We start from the raw sequence: 19,658 nt of genomic DNA on the forward strand, positions 1-19,658 counted from the left end.
CCGGGCCGGCTCACCGGCCGCGGAAAATAGGGGGCGCCAAACCCACGCCACACCCGCGCGTCTAAACCGTCTGATGGTTCAGCCCAGAGTCAATTCAAAACTCAACGTTCATTCACATGCTCCCATGCCTACACTCACACATAGAGACAGCCATCATACTGTACAGACGTACATGTCTTGTTCTCACAATATCACACGGAGAAAGATCTTATGAGCGTGATTCGTAATCGATGTACATCGCTTGGATGTCATCTTGATATTATGTAGTATGGTTATGGCATGACTTCCAAGAAAAATTCGTCCGCCTACGTACAGTTTCCATTCCACCACCTCTCTTGACTATATGTCTTTTTTTGTTCCGCCTCATCCTCAAAAATTCCAAATACAAAAATGATAGTTTCCGCGCGATCGAGTAAACAATCGCGAGACTCAGCCTTTGAGTAGCGTTGACAGGGTTGCCCATATGTATACCATTTGTGTTTTCTGCAGTCCATATATGACAAACTATCCGTTGGGCATCCTTTGGCCAGATTTGGCTTTCCTCAAAGTCGTCTGACGTGTCCAGCCCGCAGAGAATCTAAGAAGATATTATGCCCTTGTCCTTCCTTGTACAGAAATGTGTGACCATGTTTGACCCTCCCTTATCTTGTCCCCAGTCCCTATTGGACCGTGTCCATTTTCTTCCGATTGGGAGACTGCCGCTCCTCGCCCGTGTGAGCCCCAGAAACAAAAGAAATGTTATCTTTGGTATAGGGCGCCGATGGCAGCCCATCCAGTCTATAGTGTCGGGTATTTCGAAACAGATGAGTCGATGAGGAAAGAAAAAAACAGAAAAAAATAGAAATTTGCGCGATGGCGTAAAAGATGCCGCCCTATGGTATCGAAGATATTGTGGAATAGTCGAAATGCCACCCTGCTCCAAAACATCTTGGGCAAAAGAAAATCGAGATCCGGAGTCGAACCCGCCTCCAACCTGGAGGACGGGAACGGTACACCGGCAAACGCCAAACACCCATCCCATGCAAGTGATTACACAAAGAACTTTTGTGATGGTATCTGCTCAGCTCTGTAAGAAAATCTCTTTCAGAGGCAGAACCGCCTCAAAACCGATTGCTAGCCGCCCAAATACTGGCTGACGCCGATGCAGCCCATTCACTCTCCTCGTACGGAGGAGTAGGCCACTTGTATTGACTTTCAGCGCCATGCGACTTCTTCAGATCCAAAGGCTTGGGTGCGACGGCTTCGTGGTTGTCACCGAACAACACAGAGTTGTTGCCATTGGCCGAAGGGGAGGGAGTCGGGTACGGGTTCGAAATGCCAATGTTGCTGGCAGACTGCCGCAGTCCAGGCTTTCCGTCCTTTTCAAGGCGCTTCATGGCTCGGTGGGTCGAGTTCAAAACCTCATCGAGTAGCTCATCCTCTTCATCGGGCGCGTCGTAGTGCTGGACACCATGGGCGTGGGCACGACGGGTTCGGCTCGAAATCGGTCCGGTTCCCTTGGCGGCTCCCATCAGGTTGTCAACAGAGCGCGGGTGGTGCTGCGGCAGAGAGTGATGTCTCTTCAGAGTGCTGCTGGGAGTAATGAGGTGTGCCGGTGGGACGGGAGCGTTGTCGTGGTTCTGCTGGACATCTCTCAACGCCTTATCAAGAGGCTCGTAAAGTTCCGTAGGCTTCGGCGGGGGAGTAGGCGCGTTGTTATCAATCACCATCGAGGACCGGTTGCTGTTCCAGGGGCCGCAGCCGGCCTGAGCCTCGACATCGTCCGAGTTGGGTGACATGGGGGCCTGATGCCTACCAGAGAAACGACGGGCACGCTTACGGAGGTGGGAGAAGAAGCTTTCCTTATGACCACCGGGCGGCGACGCAAGGCCACTGTTGCCGTTAAGGGCTCGCTCGGCCTGCTGGCGGTGAATCTCGGCATAGTTGTTAGTGCTTGAGGCGACCGATAATTGTCTGCCAATCTTCTTCTTCTCATCAATCTGAACAGTGCGCTGGCGACCGTTGGCGTACGAATCGTTGTAAGTCACACCGTTTCTCGCCTCGGCAGTCACCGCATCGGAAATGGGCGAGATGGGGCGGATCGAGGGGAGTATCGGCATAGGTGCGACGTTGGATGGGCCATTCGTCCATGTCGTGCGCTTTGACTGAGCAGGGCGCGTCTTCGCGACGGGGACTTCGTTCGTCGTCTGCGAGGGGACGGGGGACGGTCTCGGGGTTGATTCCTTGGAAATTGATTGAGGAACGGCCACTTCGGCGCTTTCGGAGCGGCCAATAAGGGACTTCCTGAACCAGGACGGCTTGGTGGAGGTAGGGGTAGAGGAGTTAGAATTGTTGCCGCGGCCAAGATCGGACTGCTTGCGGCCCAAGATTCTCGATGCAGAGGACTTCGGCCTCAGGGGATCAACGGCATCGACAAAGTACTCGTGAGCAATTGCCTGTGTTGAGGTCGGGCGGGTCTTGGGGTCCCACATCAGGCACCACGTAACGAAGTGGCTCAGCGAAGCGGGCCACTGAGGTTGCTGCAAAATCGTATCCATGGCATGAGGAGCCATCTTGGGGAATGAGAAGCCCAGCTTGCCGGCTAACCTGGTACCGTCCTTCCATTCGCCGCCACCGACACGGGCACCAGACTTGTTGTACCAGTTTCCAGGGCTTCCCATGATCTCACATACCCTCCAAACTTGGTCGACCTCGTTTCCACCGGGGAAGAGTGGCTTGAGTGTTGCAATTTCAACTGCCATGGCGCCGACAGCCCAGATATCGACGGGAGCGGAGTATTCACCAGCACGCAGGAGAACTTCGGGTGCTCGGTACCATCTCGTTGAAACGTAGGTCGTGTAGGGAAGCTTTGAGTGGGTTTCGCGTGCAAGTCCAAAGTCGGCAATCTTGACGGTGTAATTGGGAGGCGTGGACGGGGGAGTGACGAGAGCCGAATATCTGCGGAAAGACGTGACGGTGTCTTGGTGGGATGAGGTGGAGACAAGAATGTTCTCGGGCTTGATGTCGCGGTGGAAAAAGTGATGTGCGTGAATGTGCTCGAGGCCCTGCATGATCTGGAAAAGGATGCTCTTGACACTGGCGTTGTCGAGGCATTTGTGATCCCGAGCCTTCATCAATTGATACAGGTTACCCTCCATGTACTCCATGGCGATGTGCAGCTTCTTAGTGTACGGGTCGAGGAAGATGTCCAGGGCGGGGACGAGGTGGGCGTGGTTGGGCAACGTCTTCAAGAAGACGACCTCACGAAGCTCCAAGCATGGCGTAAATGACTCAAAAGTCTTCTTCATGGTCTTGATGGCAACCTAAACGATGTTTTAGTGACTTGATGTGGTGTAACGGGATTGATATGCAGGAACTTACCACCGTACCGCGACGAGCCACGCTAGCACCTGCGCTACGGACCCGGGCGAGAACGACACTGCCAAAGCTACCGTCACCGATTTCCTTGAGGACCTCGAATCGGTCTTCGAGAGCCATGTTGTTGGCAGAGTGCGATGATGAGCCTCTGTGGGCCAGTTCGTGTGCGACCGTCATTTTGTGTGAGTTTTGTTGTGTGGATGTGATCGTTGATTCCAGTCAAGATCCTCGTGACGACGGTGTTTCTGGGGCGGGTCAGCTGGCCAAGGCCGCTTTCTCAGGCGTATTAGCCTGGACCGTACCAATGCTGTGCCTAACTAGGAGGAGCTCTGTGTAAGAGCCGCTTGCGAAACCTGTGGCATTCAGACCGGTGGCTCTTCCCAGTATGGTAGTGTTTGTTGGTGGTGATGCGGTGGTGGTGGTGGTGGTGGTAGTAGTGGTAGTGGTCAAGGTTGGTGGTGGTAGTGGTAGTGTGTGTTTGGTTGAAGAAGTGTTGAAAGTTGTAGTAAGGAAATGCTTTGTGCGGATGATGTCGCGAGTAATGAGTCGGGGAACAGGTTGATTTTGGAAATAGAAAAAAAGCGAGAATGACTGAGCTGGGATGGACCAAGAGAGTGAAACCAGATGAAGAAGAGGAGACAGCGAGGGACGGTCGAAGCCAGGAGGTGGTCGATATTATTAAAAGGGCCAGGGAAGGGTCCAGGGGGTGGGAATGGAGCTAGAACCAGTCGATCGGGGATGGATCCTCAGACGTGGATATCCAGAGGAGACGATGTTCTCGGGTGCGTGGGTCGAGATTGCGATGATGAGGAAGCGACCCTTGGAAGGTGGAAGGGGGGTTGGGCGACCAGGTTTTGTTGGTTTGGTCTCTTTTGGAAGCCGCGTTGAATTGTGAAGCTGGTGACGAGGGGAGAGATGAGCATCGACGCACGAGGTGTTTGGGTGGCCGTGGTAGTGGTGTTGTTGGATGTCGACCTAGTCTTTGCTGTCCCGTCTGCGCAATGCGTGTGGTGTGAGTGCTTGGGTGCAGTTCAAGTAATAGCAGGTTGCTTGTAAATGCAATGCAGCATTCGCGGACCGGACGGCAGTTGACGGATGCTCTGCCTGTTGGATAGCAAAAGCTGGACGAGAACTGCGACGCATATGGGTTGTTAAAAAAAAGAGGGACGAAGAAACAGATGAGAGAGGAAGGGGTCAGGGAGCTTTGGGAGAGGAGGGGAGCAAGAAGCCGAGCGGAAGTGGAAAGGGAGAGCAAGAATGAATGGGTGACGAGGGTCGAGTGGATGGACGGGACGGGGGAGGAAAGAGAGTGTGTGAGAGAAAGTGAGAGTGTAAAGGTACTCCTTTCGGTACGGTAAGGTACCGTGTAAGGTAGACAGACACCAGTAAGGTACGGTACCTTGCGCGGTACGGGTACCTTAGTAGAGACTGAGTGAGAGAGAGAGAGGCGTGAGAGAGAGCAGAAACCCACACACGATCCAGCAGAGTGATTCACCGTGGACCCGCGTCGGGATGGGCGAAGACGAGGATTTGAGAGAGGGCGAGGGGACGAGGGGTGGGAAACTTGGGAAAGGAAAGGAACCTCTGGGCTCTGTGGCTCTGTGTAGGGATCTGAGGTACTCCCGTAATAAGATAGGTAGGTACCCCTAGTCCACAGGCCAGGCGTGCAAAGTGCGGTACGAAATGCAGTGCAGATGGAAGGGAAATTGATTTCAACTGACCGGGAGTAAGTGGTAAAATGGAGCGAGGAGCCGGCCACTATGCCGTCGACTCGAGAAATGGCCGGGGGCCCGTTCTTAGCATGAACGAATGAATCCGGGGGGTGAGAGGTAGAAGGAGAGGGTACTGGTGATAGGGGCCCAATTTCGCTAATGGTTTTCGGGGGGTAGTCGTGCCTTTTTTTTTCCCTTTCCCTCTCAGTCCTTCTGCCCTTTTGCCCTTTGGCTCTGGCGGGCCAATTTGCGCTCGAAGGGTGTGTCCAAGGCAAAAGGCAAGGGGGGGTGTGATGGTGGTGGTCTGGGAGTCTCCTGGGACCCGGGGCGGCCAAAAAAGCCTAGGTAGGGGGGGGCTAGCGACCAGGGTCAGGCTGTAATGTTTGTGTGCGAGTTGTGTGCCAATGTGCGCGCGTGTGTGTGTGTGTGTGTCCAGTTGTGCCAGTATCTGTCTCTCTTTTCTTGCCCTGCGAGAGAGAGTGTGTGTCCACGGAGAAAGTGGTGTGTGTATGTGCGCGCGCGGGAGAGGTACCTGACTGGCCTGACCTGACCTGACTTGACCTGTAGGGATAGGTACGAAGTGTTAGGTATCTTTTCTCTCTCTCTCTGACAAGGTGATGAGAGACAAAACTGTACCAGCCAGAGTCCAGAGATCGAGAACCACCTCAGAGACAGACAGGTATCCGTACCTGTATCGAGAAGAGCAAGAAAAAAAAAAAAGAGGATGATGCTGTCGGCTGCAGGGTCGACTTTTGGTTTGATTATGTTCGGACGTTTGGTTGCAACTTGCGAGTGGCCGCTGTGTAGACTTTCTTCTTCCTCGTTCCTTTCTCTCCGGCGGTTGTCTCGTCTGCGCCTGGTGCTTGGATCCCTGGGGTGGAATTGAATTATTGGAAAATCAAACTTCTGCTGGTCTCGCCTCCCGCCGTCACGGTTCACGGCCTGTCTAATATGTCTGTTCCTCTCTTCCCCTCTTCCATCGTGCCCACACCAGTCGACCCGTCTCTTGTTTTGGTACGCAACTTGACATACAGACCGTCGCACGGGAAGACGACGGGGGTCACGCCGCCGCGCATGCGCAGTCGCACACCGCGCGAGTCCTTCAACCCATCTTCACTCCAATCCAGACTCATGGGACGTGAGTTGATGGGGCAGCGGGCGATGCTTGATGAACTGGCATACTGCGTAGCCCCGACTGAGTATCTCTGGCCGGGGTGGTCGGCAGTGATGGCCCAGAAACGTAGAGGTCATTGCCCGATAGAGCTTGGTATGTATCCGCTTCGAGGCAGTTGTCAACGGATACATGTTCATCAGGTAGCCCTAGACATGGGATATGCTGCAGACTTGCTGCGAGTGGCGGCATCACCAGGTACCACGACCACCACCGTAGTATCCTACGCTGCGAACGCTGCGAGAAAAGACGGAGAGCAGAAAATAACACCAGGCTGTGCCCACGAAGCAACTCTGCACATGCAAGCCCACGGCAGCAATACTGTCAGCATCATCACCATCACCATCAGCACCAAACTCCAGAATCCCAGCCGCACCAGCCAGCAGGAATGTACCCGGAAGGGCACCAAGGAACGATACGGACAGAATGATCCGTAAAGAATACCTCGGCCAGTTGAAGGGAGCACGGTGCGGCCAACCAGGGTAGGAAAACGGGGAGCAAGCCGTTCACGCCGTTGGATAATGCCCCAGACGAAATTGACTCCTCTTCAACCGGCTCAACAGCGGATCAAGACACAAACTCTGGATTGGAGCAATACTTCTGTGGCGCGGGGCGCGTGCAGGAGGAACTTTGAACGAGAGGTGAGCACCTCGGCGCTGCGCAGTAATGCAAGGTGCGTGTTGTGTATGTGTTGTGTTTTGATATGCCAGCAAAACAACCATAGGACCAAACAGCTTTTGCCTAATACTGGGCCAAAGTGGTGTATATCTTGTACCTGGGGTTTTGTGTCTTGCTGCGAATCCACGACCGCATACGTTCGTTATCCGTGGACAGAGACGAGTACCTCAGGCCAAAGTAGTGTACACCGTAACGTTCCTGACGGTACGCGCATGTAGCGTGCCACGCCCAGCAGGGCATGACGGGGAACCAGGTCCAAGAATGGAGCTCCGCGATGGGAATCCTGCAGCCTTATTCGACGGCACTGGCTGGGGCCGGCTGGGACGGGGGTTTTCGTCGTCTGGTGAATGATGTGCTCCAGGAAACGATTGGTATTTGTGTACCTGTGTACATTTATGTGTGTGTGAGAGCGTGTGTGTGTCGTCTCGTCGCGACACGTAGAGAGTCCGGGTCGATACCAGTGTATTCGTCGTCCATTTGGATGACGAGTATGAGAGGGAGACCCTGGGAATTGAGCAAACCTTGGAAATCTGCCGTAGGGCACCAGGAGGGGAACAATGCGGGCACATCGGCAAAGATGGGAATCATAGCGTACGGATAAAATGGTAGTGACTGATCCCCAGCCTCGTCGAGGTTGAGACGGTCATTGATCGGGACAACCCTGAACTCAAGACGTTGAACGGCCGGATCTGGGTGCAAGAAACTGGAGACCCAAAGGTGAAAAAGAAAGTGGCCTTGTCCTGCGTGCCTGCATCCCGCGTCTGCGAAAGGGAAAAGGCTGTCATCCGTGTCAGGTTGCCCGCTGTTGGATGGTACAAGTGGTTCAAGCGCATAAAGCCTCGTTTCCACTTCTCGCACAACATGGGGAGCAGGAGAAAAGGGGAACCTGGCGAGCTGCCGCGAGCTTGTTGCTCATCACCAATGCTACTACGGTATCAGGCCAAAGTTTAACCCCCTTGTCAGGTATCTTCGCCCATGCTTCTCGCGATTATATTAGCAGTATTACTTTCGAGATTCTTGTGTACATTGAATAAAAATTTGGCCATTGAGAGTCACTGCTTTGCCCTAGTCAGACCCACACTACCTGGTAGGGAGTTTAAACATACCCCTAAGGACCAAGTAGTGCCACTTGGAAGCCCTGAAAGCTAGGAAAAAGGGTCTCTTGGTGGCGGGAGTGATCGGAGGGGTCCAGGCCCAAGTTCCTAAAGATGTCGGGGCAAAGGACCACTGTGTTGCCAGTGTGTCTTTTCGTCGTCTCCATCTGGCTAATTGTCAATTCAATCCATGAAACCGAGCTCAAAATGGTGTTTCTAGTAGTGGTGGATGGACTGAAGCATCACCATCACATCACACCTCTGAATGAGAAAAAAGATTAAAAAGAAAAAGGGGCCGCAAGCTCGGGGAAGGTGGAAAGTGGATGCAGCTCATGTCCATCCGTTTGGTCACTTTTGGTCACCTTGGTGTGAGCTCAGGCACAGTACGTACCTGACTTCTAGCCGGTAGCTCAGGTACGTATCCTTGTCCTCTTCCACAACCTCACCTCGTGATTTACCTCCCACGCCTCCATACCTTATCTGGATACATAGGATGTATCTCGGTGAGCTAGGTGAACGTTTGGTTCCATCGGTACGTATCTGTACTGAGGCGCTTCATTCGGCAACGCGACATCGACGCGAATGAACCAAAACCGGGGCCTGGCAGGACGTGATGAGTTCGAGCCCGCAGCTGTACTGTGATGTCTACGAGCCAGGTCAGCGGTGTGCGCTTGTGTAGCAGCTTCGACCGTATGGGTAGGTACCTGCCGCCTACCTATGTAGTCATAGGACAGCTGCCGCGTTCCTCTCTCACTATTCCTTTCCCTCGGGTCTCCAAGTTTGACAGCAGCAGCCAGCTCATCGTGTGGTGTGCAGCAAGCGGCACCGGCTGGCAGAACGAGTGCGAAAGAGGTAAGAAGCAAGGGGACGATGGGAAATTGTCCACGCCAACCAGTAGACCAGCCGGGGGGCCGGGAGGCGCCACGTTAGGGCCCAAACGCTAACCTCGAAGGCTGCCCGAGACTGACTGGCAGGCATGTTGGGCCTCACGCCTGGATTGTCACCGCGGGCGGTATCCGTACCACCATGTCGCTTTTTCAGAACACAAAATAGAAGACGGCCAGCTTTGTGCATACATAGCGCCTCCGATGGATCTGGCGCGACCTTGGCTGCTCGCACAAGCCCCCGAAACAGCAGGCAAACGCCGGCTAGGGCCATTTATGCCAGGCCCGTGTGTCCAACTACGCAGTACGCTGTCAAGCATCCCAGCGTCGCGATGTTCAGGTACCGAAGCACATCTTTCCCATTTGGCTGTGTGGGAGGTACGTGGTACCTGGCCCGCCTTGCATTGGTGGATTACTGCCGCATCAACGCCGTCGGCATCATTGAATACTACTAGTTGGCAATGCCAGGGGCAGAGAAGGCGAATGGAAGCATCCGAATGGTGGGGAGAGCTGATGATCCGGCCAAGTAACTCAAAGATGAGCCTTAGGTAGCGACGGGCCTATCGCGGTAGCCGTGAAATAAACCGTTGATGAAGCGCGGTAGCTCGTAGAATACGGGTAGGTGTGGCAATGCGTACGAGTTCCATTCTCAAATCTGCAAATTTCATCACCACCTCGGGTGGGATTGGGAAATGCAAACACCCACCCTGCATGCTGGGAATTGTGCAGGTGTTTCTCATCGTTTCATGTCTCGCCGTTGAGCCCTAGACGCTGAGTTAATAAGCCTCTGAATCGGCCGACACAATCATATAACTTAATCCACACGCTACTAGTACAGAAGCAGAGTAAAATCCAAACGTCCTCAAGCCTCAACTCAAGCCAGCGGTGCGGAGTATCGAGTATCCATATGGTGTGTTACGGAGTACTGTTCGTACCAACATGCTTTATGGGCATCCGCCATGTGCCCTTGTTCGTCGCTGGCTCGTTTGCCTGCCCCCCCCCCCCCCAAGTGCTACCTTAGCTCGGGGCCTGCGGAACGGGCCTGAAGAGCCTTCCTGCTTGCCTGGAACTGTTTCTTGATTTGCTCGTGGTGAAAATGAGGATGGAGTATCAGTGATGCCGCCGAAGGGGGTCTGGGTCTCGTCAAACTGCCTATTATGTCATCTTGCGAACAAGCTACTCCAGAGACATACACTCATATCCGATCTTCAGAGACGCCGTGACATCAGCCGAAACCATACTGCGTAGGTAGCCAGCAATTGACTATCTCCTCCTTCTCTTGGACCTCTTCTCCGATAGACAATAGAGGCGACGTCGGCGGGGTTGGGATTGTCGGTGCGAACCTGATCCTGTAGCCAGAAGCGCGTCAGTGTGGGCACGTCCATAAGTCAGGAACAAGAAAAACCAGGCACAGGGGAGCAAAAAACGTGGAGGCAGCCCACCTGGTAGGCTGGCGCTCGACATTGATGTGCGAATGGGCGAGCCCAGATTCCCAGCAGCCTGGTGTTGACTTTGGTGACCCAGGAGAAATGATGAAACACGGCGGGAAGGTTGCGGGAAAGGGAATCAGGAGGGGAGCATCCGTACCTGCCTGCCTCCTGCCTCAGAGAGACTGGATGTCGGATGATGACATGTCGCGCTGGGCGCAGAGGGAAAGAATGCAGGTGGAGGGCGCTTCCTGCCTTCCTGCCGGCTCTAGCCCAGAAAAGGCAGGGAGCTACATGAGCACTGTACCTGCTTCCGCGGTGATGAACTTCAGGACCTTCCTCCGTGGCATTCGGGGGTCTTTTTGACGCAGAACTGAGAGCACTTTGCCAATCCTTCGTTGATTAAGGTATCGAGAGGAAGAAAAAGGTAGCTCCCCTGACGTATGCACTTTTGCACTTACAATTTGCTATAGCACGATGCATGGCGCCAGCAGGTGACGTTGCAGTGCTGCTATTAACTCGCCGTCCAACGTTCAGCAACTCTCCGATGAAGCCACCAACTTACAAAAGTCTGTCGATGTAGGATGACTCGCTCGGCTGATTTCTCCTCCGCCGTAATACCCAATTACCAGACACTTGGGTCAGAAGTCGACCACGGGCTTATGATGGCGCACATCGCCAACCGGCCGAGGCAACAAGGGGTCGCCAACCAGAACAGGGCGCCCTGTTCAGCGTGCCTCGAAGCTCTCGATCAAGCTCGACCCGAACACGGGGAGCCGGAACTGACAATTGAACTTTTCTTTGCCCACCTCTCTTCAGTCTTCCCTCGCCTACGTATCCGTACTGGGACTCTGGGACTCTGGAACCTAGGGAACTTGTGATGCTTTGGGAAAGCTCACCGGTGACCATGCCAACGAACGGAGCTCATGGGGCAAAGAGGCCCTCTTCCCGTTCGTTCTAAACCATCAGCTTGTCGCAATGAGACAATCAGTGGAGATGCCCAAACCGAATGACACACTGCAATCCGCCGCAACCTGCCGAGAAAAAAATGATCGATACTATTGCTTGGGCCCATAGTATGGAAAACGTCTGGAACATGTAGGCGTATGCGCCGTCTCTAACAGGAGCCAAGGCCCCCCCCCCCCCCCGCCCCTGATTGCCTCCGTTACCATCAACCGTATGTGAGATTCCTGCCTCTACAGAGTCGAAAGACTATCAGGACGTTTGGTTGCTTGAGATGGTTTGCCGCCTTGCCGCAGGCGCACTGCGGTGCGCACGCGGGTGCGTACACTATCGTCGCTGCGTCTATGCAACTGTCACTGCGATTGACACCGCGCCAAGTCTCAGGAACATGCGGCCAAAGCAACAGACTCATGGCACGGAGGATACGACGACGACAGCGACGTTGGTGAAGCAAACAAGTTGAACACCGACCGAGCACGTCGCAATGCGACACTGACCGGTGTCACCTCACTTCGACTCGACGTCGTCGTCTCGAGACGTGTCTTTGGCCTCCCTACCCAAGGAAATGATGTTTGTCAAACCCCCGCCCAACGAGTATCTTATTTCATAGTTTTCCCCTCCCCCTCCCCCTCCTCACAATTCCACGGGCCTTTCCGTTAGATTGGCAGCTAGAGAGGACCAGAGGGACCAGAGGGGACCGTCATCCTTGGAAGGGGACTTTGATGAGGAAAGACGCTGATCGACGAGCTACGGAGGAACGTTGGGCACCACGCACCCGGGGCAATTTGAGAACGACCAGATCTGTGCTCACTGCCCGTTAGACCAGGCGTTCGACCAGGGGTATGACCGGGCTACGATCCACTTGTTGCATAAAACGTTGTGCATGGGTATGAAGCTCGCGATGATGGATATTCTTATAGCTGATCTTTGTTCACATGTGTTTAACTGAATATCCCCGATAAAGGATACTCGGACCGTGAGTCTCTATCACAATTCACCTCACGCAGTCTTACATGCTATGGTTTGCTGATAGATTGGGTATTTGGTGGTTTTCAAGGGCTTTGACCCTACAAGTGAGAGACACATACCATACGCTATCTGTATAGAGCTGAGAGAGAAATGAAATGCGATGTCAATGATATCAAGATAGCGATGCACCATCTGACCTAGTTCCAGATCCTCACCGCTGCTTGGAGAGTCATACCGACTTCCTGCGGGGAAATGATGATTTGAGGAAATCCACATATCTGCACATGTCGAGATTTTCATAGTCACTGACTCAAGGATCCTTCTTTCCACAGGTGGGAGGTATTTGCCGGCATGGAAAATGTAAGTGCCTAGTTCCATCATGTCCAGTTGGCGGAGAACGGCCCGAGAATGTAAAGCCTCGTTCCGCCCAAGAAACCAGCAAACGAAACAGTAGCGTTTGCCTGTGTCTCTTGTCTCTGACGGAAGATAAGGAACCGGAAGATGGGTGGGTGGCTCATGCAGACTCAACCTCATTGACAAAAACCAGATATCGCGAGGGCTGTTACCACCTGGGGTGGTCTCCGGGCGTGTCTTAATCCAATGCTCTCTTACCCACCAACTCCATCTACGTACCTTACTATCGAAGGGGATCCGAACGAGAGTCAAATCTAAGTCTGATGCAACAAAGTATAGTATAAACAACGCCCTTGAGTACCTGCTTAGTATTTGAATCGATCTATACTAAGTAGGGTATACTGTTAGAGAAAGTTGACTATATCAACGATTGCTTGACATTGAGGCTCGCAGTTGGCAATGATGGCGACTGAAGTATGACTGCCTCCCCAGCTTCTCATCGCCAGCTCCATCAGTCCCTACGTTTCAGTGCCACCAACTTACACCGCATGCGGCCAGAGTTGGGGTGCACCCTCACGGGTTCCGTGTCCTCCAGCTTATCTCCTAAGGCCTAGTAGCACATGCACCACGTGGCTACCGTCACTGGACCTACCCTTTTCAGCCTACAACCACATCGGGCTTTCGGAATGCATCGGTTGAACCGGTAGGAGGGTGAAATCCCTCAAGATGCAGGCTGACCGGAGTAACGGTTCACGGGAGCCAACAAAGAGGTCCACTACTGCGGAGAGAAGGGTTCGACAAGAACGCCATGAGCGCCCTGTGGGAGCACGAGGAACGCTGATACGGAGCCTTATCCGGGGCGTAGGTACCTACAACCTGCCGCACATGCCGCTCCCACCGCGTGGTAGAAAGCACCGATAATCGGCCCCACTTATTCATTCCTTCTGAAGGTTTGCGACTGTTGGAGGAATTTTTTTTCTGCTCCTACCCCAATTGCTTTTCGCCGACGACATTTGTCGAAAATATTTTTCTTCCTTCTTGGAGCCTCACCGTTCCCTCGTCGAAGTACGAGCGCCAATCCATTTTCTCTCGAAGAGGCCGGCTTGCTTCGTCCCGAAGATCTCGTGTTGCCTCGTTCCCCCGACTCTCTTTTCCCTAAGTCCGAAACACGAAGAAAACACGGCGTGGACCCTGTCCAACTAAAAAAAAAAATACCCCGCCATCGGATACCCCGCCACCACCCACGACCGAAGCTATCTCGAACACCAACACCCATAACTACGCTGGTTCCTTCTGCGCAAACGTTTGCCAAGCTTCCTGGAACGCGGAAGCATTGGATAGACCTCGGGAATCACTGATCTCCTGCAAGATACCGCAAAGAGCAAGGCAAGATGTGTGGAATTCTTGGAATCTGCATGGGTCATTATGACCGGGATGAAGACAACTGCGACGCTGCGCAGGACATCCATGAAGCCATGTACCTTCTTCAGCACCGCGGCCAAGACGCCTGCGGTATTGCGACTAGGTAAGAGAACCTCAAGGACACCTAGCCAATTACAGGCTTTGGCTGACACCAGCAGTTCTTATGGAGGACGAATCTTCATGAACAAGGATTCTGGCATGGCAGCGACCGTCTTTAAGGACGGCAAGAGGGTCATTGACTTGCCTGGATGGATGGGCATTGGTCACCTTCGCTACCCTACCTGGGGAAGCAGTGGACGTGCTGAAGGTCAGAACAAAGCTGTGCTGGTGACACCTCACGGCCTTTGAGAGGCTAACGCAGATCACAGCTCAACCGTTCTACGTCAACAGCCCGTATGGAATCTGCCTGTCGCACAATGGCAACCTGACCAATGCTGCCGAGCTCCGTGCCTTCCTGGACAAGGACGCTCACAGGCATATCAACACCAGCAGTGACAGTGAGCTGATGCTGTCTGTCTTTGCCAACGAGCTTAATGAGACTGGAAAGGCGCGTATCAACGAGACAGATCTGTTCAGTGCGCTTGAGCGCACTTACAAGCGCATTCAGGGTGCCTGGGCTAGCGTCATCATGGTTGCTGGCTATGGTGTGGTTGCGTTCAGAGACCCTGATGGTATCCGTCCTTTGGTTTGGGGTTCTCGCAAGTCGACTCCTAACCCTGATGACGACGCTTACGACTACATGGTTGCGTCGGAGTCGATTGCTTTGCGCCAGCTGGGCTTCAAGAACATCACCGATGTCTTGCCTGGACAGGCTGTTCTCTTCAAGAAGGGCTGCCCTCCTGTTTTCCACCAGATTCAGGAGCCGGCTTCATACAGCCCTGACATCTTTGAATACGGTAAGAAGCTACAATCTTGGAAATGATGCTGGGACTTGCTGACGTAGTCAAGTGTACTTTGCAAGGCCTGACAGTGTCATTGATGGAATCAGTGTCCATGAGTCCCGCAACCGCCAGGGTATCAAGTTGGCTGACAATATCATCGCTCGGCTGGGCGAGGAGGCCGTTAAGGATATCGATGTTGTCATCCCTATCCCCGAGACTTCCAACACGGCTGCTGCAGCTTTGGCAGAGCGACTCAGGAAGCCCTATTCCATGGGTTTCGTCAAGAACCGTTACGTCTTCAGAACTTTCATCATGCCTGGACAGCAGATGCGGCAAAAGAGCGTTCGCCGCAAGCTCAGCACCATTGATTCCGAGTTCAAGGGCAAGACCGTGCTTCTTGTTGATGACTCGGTGGTTCGCGGAACGACTAGCCGGGAGATCGTCACCATGGCGCGTGAGGCCGGAGCTCGCAAGGTCATCTTCAGCTCGTGCTCGCCCGAGGTCATCCACCCTCATGTCCACGGCATTGACTTGGCATCGCAAAAGGATCTGATTGCTCATGGACGCACCAACGCCGAAATCGCCGAGCAAATCGGTGCTGATGACATCATCTACCAGACGGTCGAGGATCTCGTGGCCTCATGCGCCGAGCTTTCTCCTCGTGACCCCAAGACGCAGACTTTCGAGATCGGCGTTTTCAGCGGTTGCTATGTCACCCCTGTTTCTGAGGCCTACCTGGAGCAGCTCGACGATGCCCGCAACAGCGGCAGAAAGCGTAAGGCGCTTGTTGCCAGCAGCGGCCCCGTGAATACCGGCCCCGCGGACTCTGCGGAAACTCCTGCTGCTAAAATCGCCAAGACCAATGGCTTGGCGGCCCGGACACGAGCTGACCCGCAGTCCCCGGGAAACCCTGCGGACATTGGGTATGTACATCGAACATGCACTATGGGGACTGTTGACTGACTAAACGGCTTGCAGCATCCACAACGCAGCTCATGAGGGGGGGAACTAGACGATTCAAAGATGCTCACGCAACTATTCAGAGAAAGGCCAGAAATGGGGTATACAGAAAATCAAAAATTCAAGAGAGGCGTTGGGGAGGGATTGGTATTTTGGAACTACATTGCATTCATCTCTGAGGTTTATTACTCAGGCTTGGAGTTGGGTACTTGATTTGGTACTCGGCTGGTAAGAGAGAGAGAGAGAGAGGTATGTATGGTCGTCCGTACATAGGGTTCTTTTCGAACGTCCTGCACATAGATGATTCACAAGAATTAATCATCCATTCAAACAACTGCTTGGTGGTCATCAGTCGTCGTTGGATTGTACCCGGTAGTAGCATGAGTAATCTAAGGAGATATCCAGAGCCTCTGCATAAATATGAACCAGGGTGGCCAACCCCGGTTAAGTGCATGCGCTTCATACTTGTACATCGTCACAGTCAACGTCGCTTCATTTGGTGTCATTTACACTAAGGTATTCGTAGGCCCGAGCCCGAGGGTTCCATCGACCGGTCAGTTTTCTCCATCCGCGCCAGACGGTGAAGAAATTCCGTGAAACGATCCACCGTCGTCACTGATGGATCGGAGCGTTTCCCCCCTTCCCTTCTTCCCGTTCCCACAGGTAGTGGTCAGGTTACAAGCCGGACTGACTGGTTCCCAGCCTCCAGGTACTGCAGCCTGTAGGTAGCCTTTCCGCACGGAGCCCGTCACGACTCATATCCCAGCCCTCATCCCAGTGCCTGTATCTTTTCCCACCAAGGGCCCTTGGTTGCGTAGTGAAAACAGATGGGGAAAGAAACTCTCACAGTGAATACCTCCGTGAAGAAAAAAGACGATGAGGAAAAAGAGGTACATGGCCAGGGGACCTGGCACGAACTTTGCAAAGGCATGGGACCCGGACGACCAACCGGCACATCCGCGGTTCGACGGCCGGCGTCCATTTGGAATGACAGCTGGTGGGGAATAATCGCCCTTTTGCCCAAGTTTCCCAGGAATGAGTGTCCGTGCCAGCCCAGACGCAATAATCCCATCCAAGCCCAAAACTCTGCTGGGCGAGAGAAACCCGCCCGCCCACTGGCTGCATTGTGAGATGAAGTAAATCTCAATGGGTCAAGTTGCCAGGAAGATGAGCGCCTGTATGAGTAAGTTATTGACCTAGTGAACGGGTTCACTGGCCTTCCCCTCCTCCGTTGGCGCCATCGCCGCCGCGGCGGCCACATCTTCAACACGTTGACTAAGGTAAGACAATCTCTCCACTAGTACTAAAGCGCCCCCATCGCATGGACTCCACGACCCCTTTCTCGCCTGCTAGATGCACCCTTTCGCCTTGCCTCTAGGTTGTCTTTCAGCCTGACAGATACTTCAGAAGTTCACACCAGTAAACCCATCAGGCAGGCAGGAAGACGAAGGAGGGCGATCATCTCGTGGTGGATTCGCAACTACGAGACCGGGCTCTTCTGTCACCTCTATGCTCCGGCCTGGCAATCAGAGAGCATGGACATGGCCACCTTTAATCGCCGGCCATGGTAGTGTTCAATGCTGCACAGCTTTATGCTTCTCTTCAGGGTCGGACCCTTGGAGGAGGAGGGGGATCAGGATCCCAGGGAATGCAAAGCCCGCGCCGTCCGCCGGTCTCTTGGGACGGGCTGCGTTTTGGCATTTTGGCCAACATACCCCGCCAAATGGGCAATGCCATTTGGCAATAGTCGATACCTATCCTATGCCTGGCAGATTGGTTGGGCGCATGCCATGCAGAATGCAAGCCGTGCGGCTGCAATGTCACCGACGTTTTTGGTGACGGGCATGAACTTGGCCAAGGTTTGGCCGGGTTACCGTTCCCTCTAACGCCCCCAAAGATTCGGGCCAATCTGGATTTGTGGCACAGCGTCTTTTGGTAGAAGGTATCGAGCCCACAACCATGCTCAGCTGGGCTTGGGAAAGCACTGCATGGCCGCATTATCATGGCCAACTTCGAGGCATGGAACCAGCGAGATGATGGACAATCCCGTCGCACGCACAAGGGCGGGGCTTTGGCTCCGCATAGAGTGTTTCTTGTTCCGAGTTCGTTCTTGATGATTTTACTTGGGGGCCGTTAATGTGCCCTCGAATATTGCCAGACAAGGGGTTGGGGGGATTAGGATTGGTTTCCCGCTTCCTCGAAAAGAACAGAGCATTGGCCCATTTTCAGGGACCCCTCGTGGGATTTTCGTCGTGATACAATCTGTCGCCCGTGTTTCCACTAACCACCCCCCCTTATTCTGAATCCCCTCTGTCCCGTCCATGACCATGAGGGGAGGGATGGGAGGGGAGGGACGTGCGAATTGTCTCGTGAAAAGGGCAAGGCAGACCTCCGGACCTGCTGCGCTGCATTATCCATACGGATACGCATACCATGCGACGCGCAACAGACTTCTTCCAGAAGCTCTGGGCCGCGGGTTCCTTGCCCGGGCCCCATGTCGTCTCAAGTCCATCCGTGGTTGCGTTGCGAAGCGAATAACTCCTCTCGGGCTACTCTGTCCCGCCTTGTCTAACAGCCTACCTTATGCCAGGATGCTTCCCGCCTATTCTGCTGCCGCTGTTCCTCATATTGTGGAGGATGGTTTAGCGACCACTTCTCTAACTCTTCATCCAGCGAATGGAGTGTTGTAGGCCGGGCACTCTCGTTTCGCTAGCTCTTGGCTTCTACACGAGACTCGTAGGGACAATGGCGTTGTGCCAATTTCGGAGGGGTCTTGCAATAACTTGTGACTGATCAGAACGTGATCTCGTGATCGGTGGATATACTCCGTATGGACATCTATTTCCCAGAAAGCCACGCTTCACTCATCCTTGTGCTGACTCGGGGTGGGCGCGGAGATCACGATGTCGTGCTGCCGATGCACCTGTGCGGACCTAGAGTTCTGACGCTGTGCATCTCCGTTGTTGCATAGGTACATATCCTCCAGGGGTCCTGTGAGGTGGTTACGTAGTACAGATTGCTCCATCTCTCGTCACCCTCATCTCTGGGCAACGGAAATTTTCCCATCCTCTTTTTGCACGATTCCGTTAATTGCTGCTATTGCAACTGGACCAACCACCACCCTTGAAGACACACACGCCCAGACATTGGAAGGATGCTGGTGGGATTCAGGGTGGGACTGGGAGGGGAAGGCCGCCGCGGGTGGTTGGGAAGCATCCGGTTCATCTCGTCCCACGAAGTTGGGAAACCGCCGATCCGGAGCCGCCGCGTGGCCGGGCAGAAGCTCTTTTTCCTAGTCCGGATGCCGCGATATGAAAGGTGCCCGTGGCAACGACGCAGATGTATTGGAATCTTCGACGATCCCTCTACCGTGATTCACAAAGGCTGTTTCGTTTTAGTGTAGGGCCACTTGTTGGACCCTTGGAAAGCTTCACGCGAGATGAGCAGAACCTAGGTATCGTAGTCCAACACCCCCTCCCCTCTCTCGTCCATCTCGTGAACGATAGGAAAGAGTCCCCGCGCTCGCCTCGCTTCGAAATTTCGTTGAGACAAGGCCCTGAACTGAGAATTAGAGGCCGCTGTTGCAGTAGCCCCATGCCCTGTAAAGTCTAGCGCCCTGCCAGGCGTGGAGATTCGATTCCGCTTCTGGAAGCTGTGGAATATTCTTCTCGTTTTTTTCTCTTCACGATGGAAGACTGACCGAATGGAACCCCAGGTTGAGTAAGATGGCGGATGCAGCGGTGTATATTACCGAATGGAGACGAGGGCATCCACTGCCGTCCACCG

At 53.8% G+C, this 19,658-nt stretch overlaps 7 protein-coding genes across 7 annotated transcripts; 2 read left to right on the top strand and 5 right to left on the bottom strand.

Moving 5' to 3' along the window:
- Positions 1 to 1,100: 1,100 nt before the first annotated feature.
- On the bottom strand, positions 1,101 to 3,534 carry CLUP02_01139 (uncharacterized protein; the record flags this gene model as incomplete). The annotated part of the gene is made up of 2 exons (XM_049280181.1): positions 1,101 to 3,302; positions 3,361 to 3,534. 2 exons carry the CDS (start codon positions 3,532 to 3,534, stop codon positions 1,101 to 1,103), a joined length of 2,376 nt encoding a protein of 791 aa, XP_049136138.1.
- Positions 3,535 to 6,020: 2,486 nt separating this feature from the next.
- Positions 6,021 to 6,677, top strand: CLUP02_01140 (uncharacterized protein; the record flags this gene model as incomplete). The annotated part of the gene is made up of 2 exons (XM_049280182.1): positions 6,021 to 6,207; positions 6,460 to 6,677. 2 exons carry the CDS (start codon positions 6,021 to 6,023, stop codon positions 6,675 to 6,677), a joined length of 405 nt encoding a protein of 134 aa, XP_049136139.1.
- Positions 6,678 to 6,746: 69 nt separating this feature from the next.
- Positions 6,747 to 6,962, bottom strand: CLUP02_01141 (uncharacterized protein; the record flags this gene model as incomplete). Its single annotated transcript, XM_049280183.1, has 1 exon — positions 6,747 to 6,962. One exon carries the CDS (start codon positions 6,960 to 6,962, stop codon positions 6,747 to 6,749), a length of 216 nt encoding a protein of 71 aa, XP_049136140.1.
- Positions 6,963 to 6,981: 19 nt separating this feature from the next.
- CLUP02_01142 (uncharacterized protein) lies at positions 6,982 to 8,586 on the bottom strand (the record flags this gene model as incomplete). Its single annotated transcript, XM_049280184.1, has 7 exons — positions 6,982 to 7,015; positions 7,105 to 7,258; positions 7,356 to 7,822; positions 8,048 to 8,145; positions 8,210 to 8,246; positions 8,365 to 8,520; positions 8,549 to 8,586. 7 exons carry the CDS (start codon positions 8,584 to 8,586, stop codon positions 6,982 to 6,984), a joined length of 984 nt encoding a protein of 327 aa, XP_049136141.1.
- A 426-nt stretch (positions 8,587 to 9,012) lies between these two features.
- On the bottom strand, positions 9,013 to 9,447 carry CLUP02_01143 (uncharacterized protein; the record flags this gene model as incomplete). The annotated part of the gene is made up of 1 exon (XM_049280185.1): positions 9,013 to 9,447. A coding segment is annotated over one exon (435 nt), but the record flags the coding sequence as incomplete, so codon positions are not given.
- Positions 9,448 to 9,770: 323 nt separating this feature from the next.
- CLUP02_01144 (uncharacterized protein) lies at positions 9,771 to 13,692 on the bottom strand (the record flags this gene model as incomplete). The annotated part of the gene is made up of 21 exons (XM_049280186.1): positions 9,771 to 9,873; positions 9,935 to 10,044; positions 10,138 to 10,245; positions 10,339 to 10,508; positions 10,631 to 10,696; positions 10,785 to 10,834; positions 10,889 to 10,958; positions 11,007 to 11,246; positions 11,358 to 11,440; positions 11,524 to 11,636; positions 11,704 to 11,778; positions 11,809 to 11,839; positions 11,924 to 12,033; positions 12,110 to 12,206; positions 12,290 to 12,353; positions 12,453 to 12,824; positions 13,049 to 13,127; positions 13,181 to 13,219; positions 13,276 to 13,342; positions 13,409 to 13,593; positions 13,660 to 13,692. The coding sequence occupies 21 exons, from the start codon at positions 13,690 to 13,692 to the stop codon at positions 9,771 to 9,773; spliced, it is 2,265 nt and encodes a 754-aa protein (XP_049136143.1).
- Positions 13,693 to 14,000: 308 nt separating this feature from the next.
- Positions 14,001 to 18,562, top strand: CLUP02_01145 (amidophosphoribosyltransferase; the record flags this gene model as incomplete). The annotated part of the gene is made up of 17 exons (XM_049280187.1): positions 14,001 to 14,134; positions 14,190 to 14,338; positions 14,400 to 14,927; positions 14,980 to 15,835; positions 15,956 to 16,077; positions 16,173 to 16,237; positions 16,302 to 16,465; positions 16,502 to 16,581; positions 16,639 to 16,720; positions 16,775 to 16,869; positions 16,930 to 16,998; positions 17,061 to 17,142; positions 17,182 to 17,439; positions 17,479 to 17,747; positions 17,840 to 17,974; positions 18,031 to 18,110; positions 18,260 to 18,562. The coding sequence occupies 17 exons, from the start codon at positions 14,001 to 14,003 to the stop codon at positions 18,560 to 18,562; spliced, it is 3,471 nt and encodes a 1,156-aa protein (XP_049136144.1).
- Between the last annotated feature and the right edge of the window lie 1,096 nt (positions 18,563 to 19,658).

The sequence above is a fragment of the Colletotrichum lupini genome, chromosome 1 (assembly GCF_023278565.1).
Source record: "Colletotrichum lupini chromosome 1, complete sequence".
Taxonomy (NCBI): domain Eukaryota; kingdom Fungi; phylum Ascomycota; class Sordariomycetes; order Glomerellales; family Glomerellaceae; genus Colletotrichum; species Colletotrichum lupini.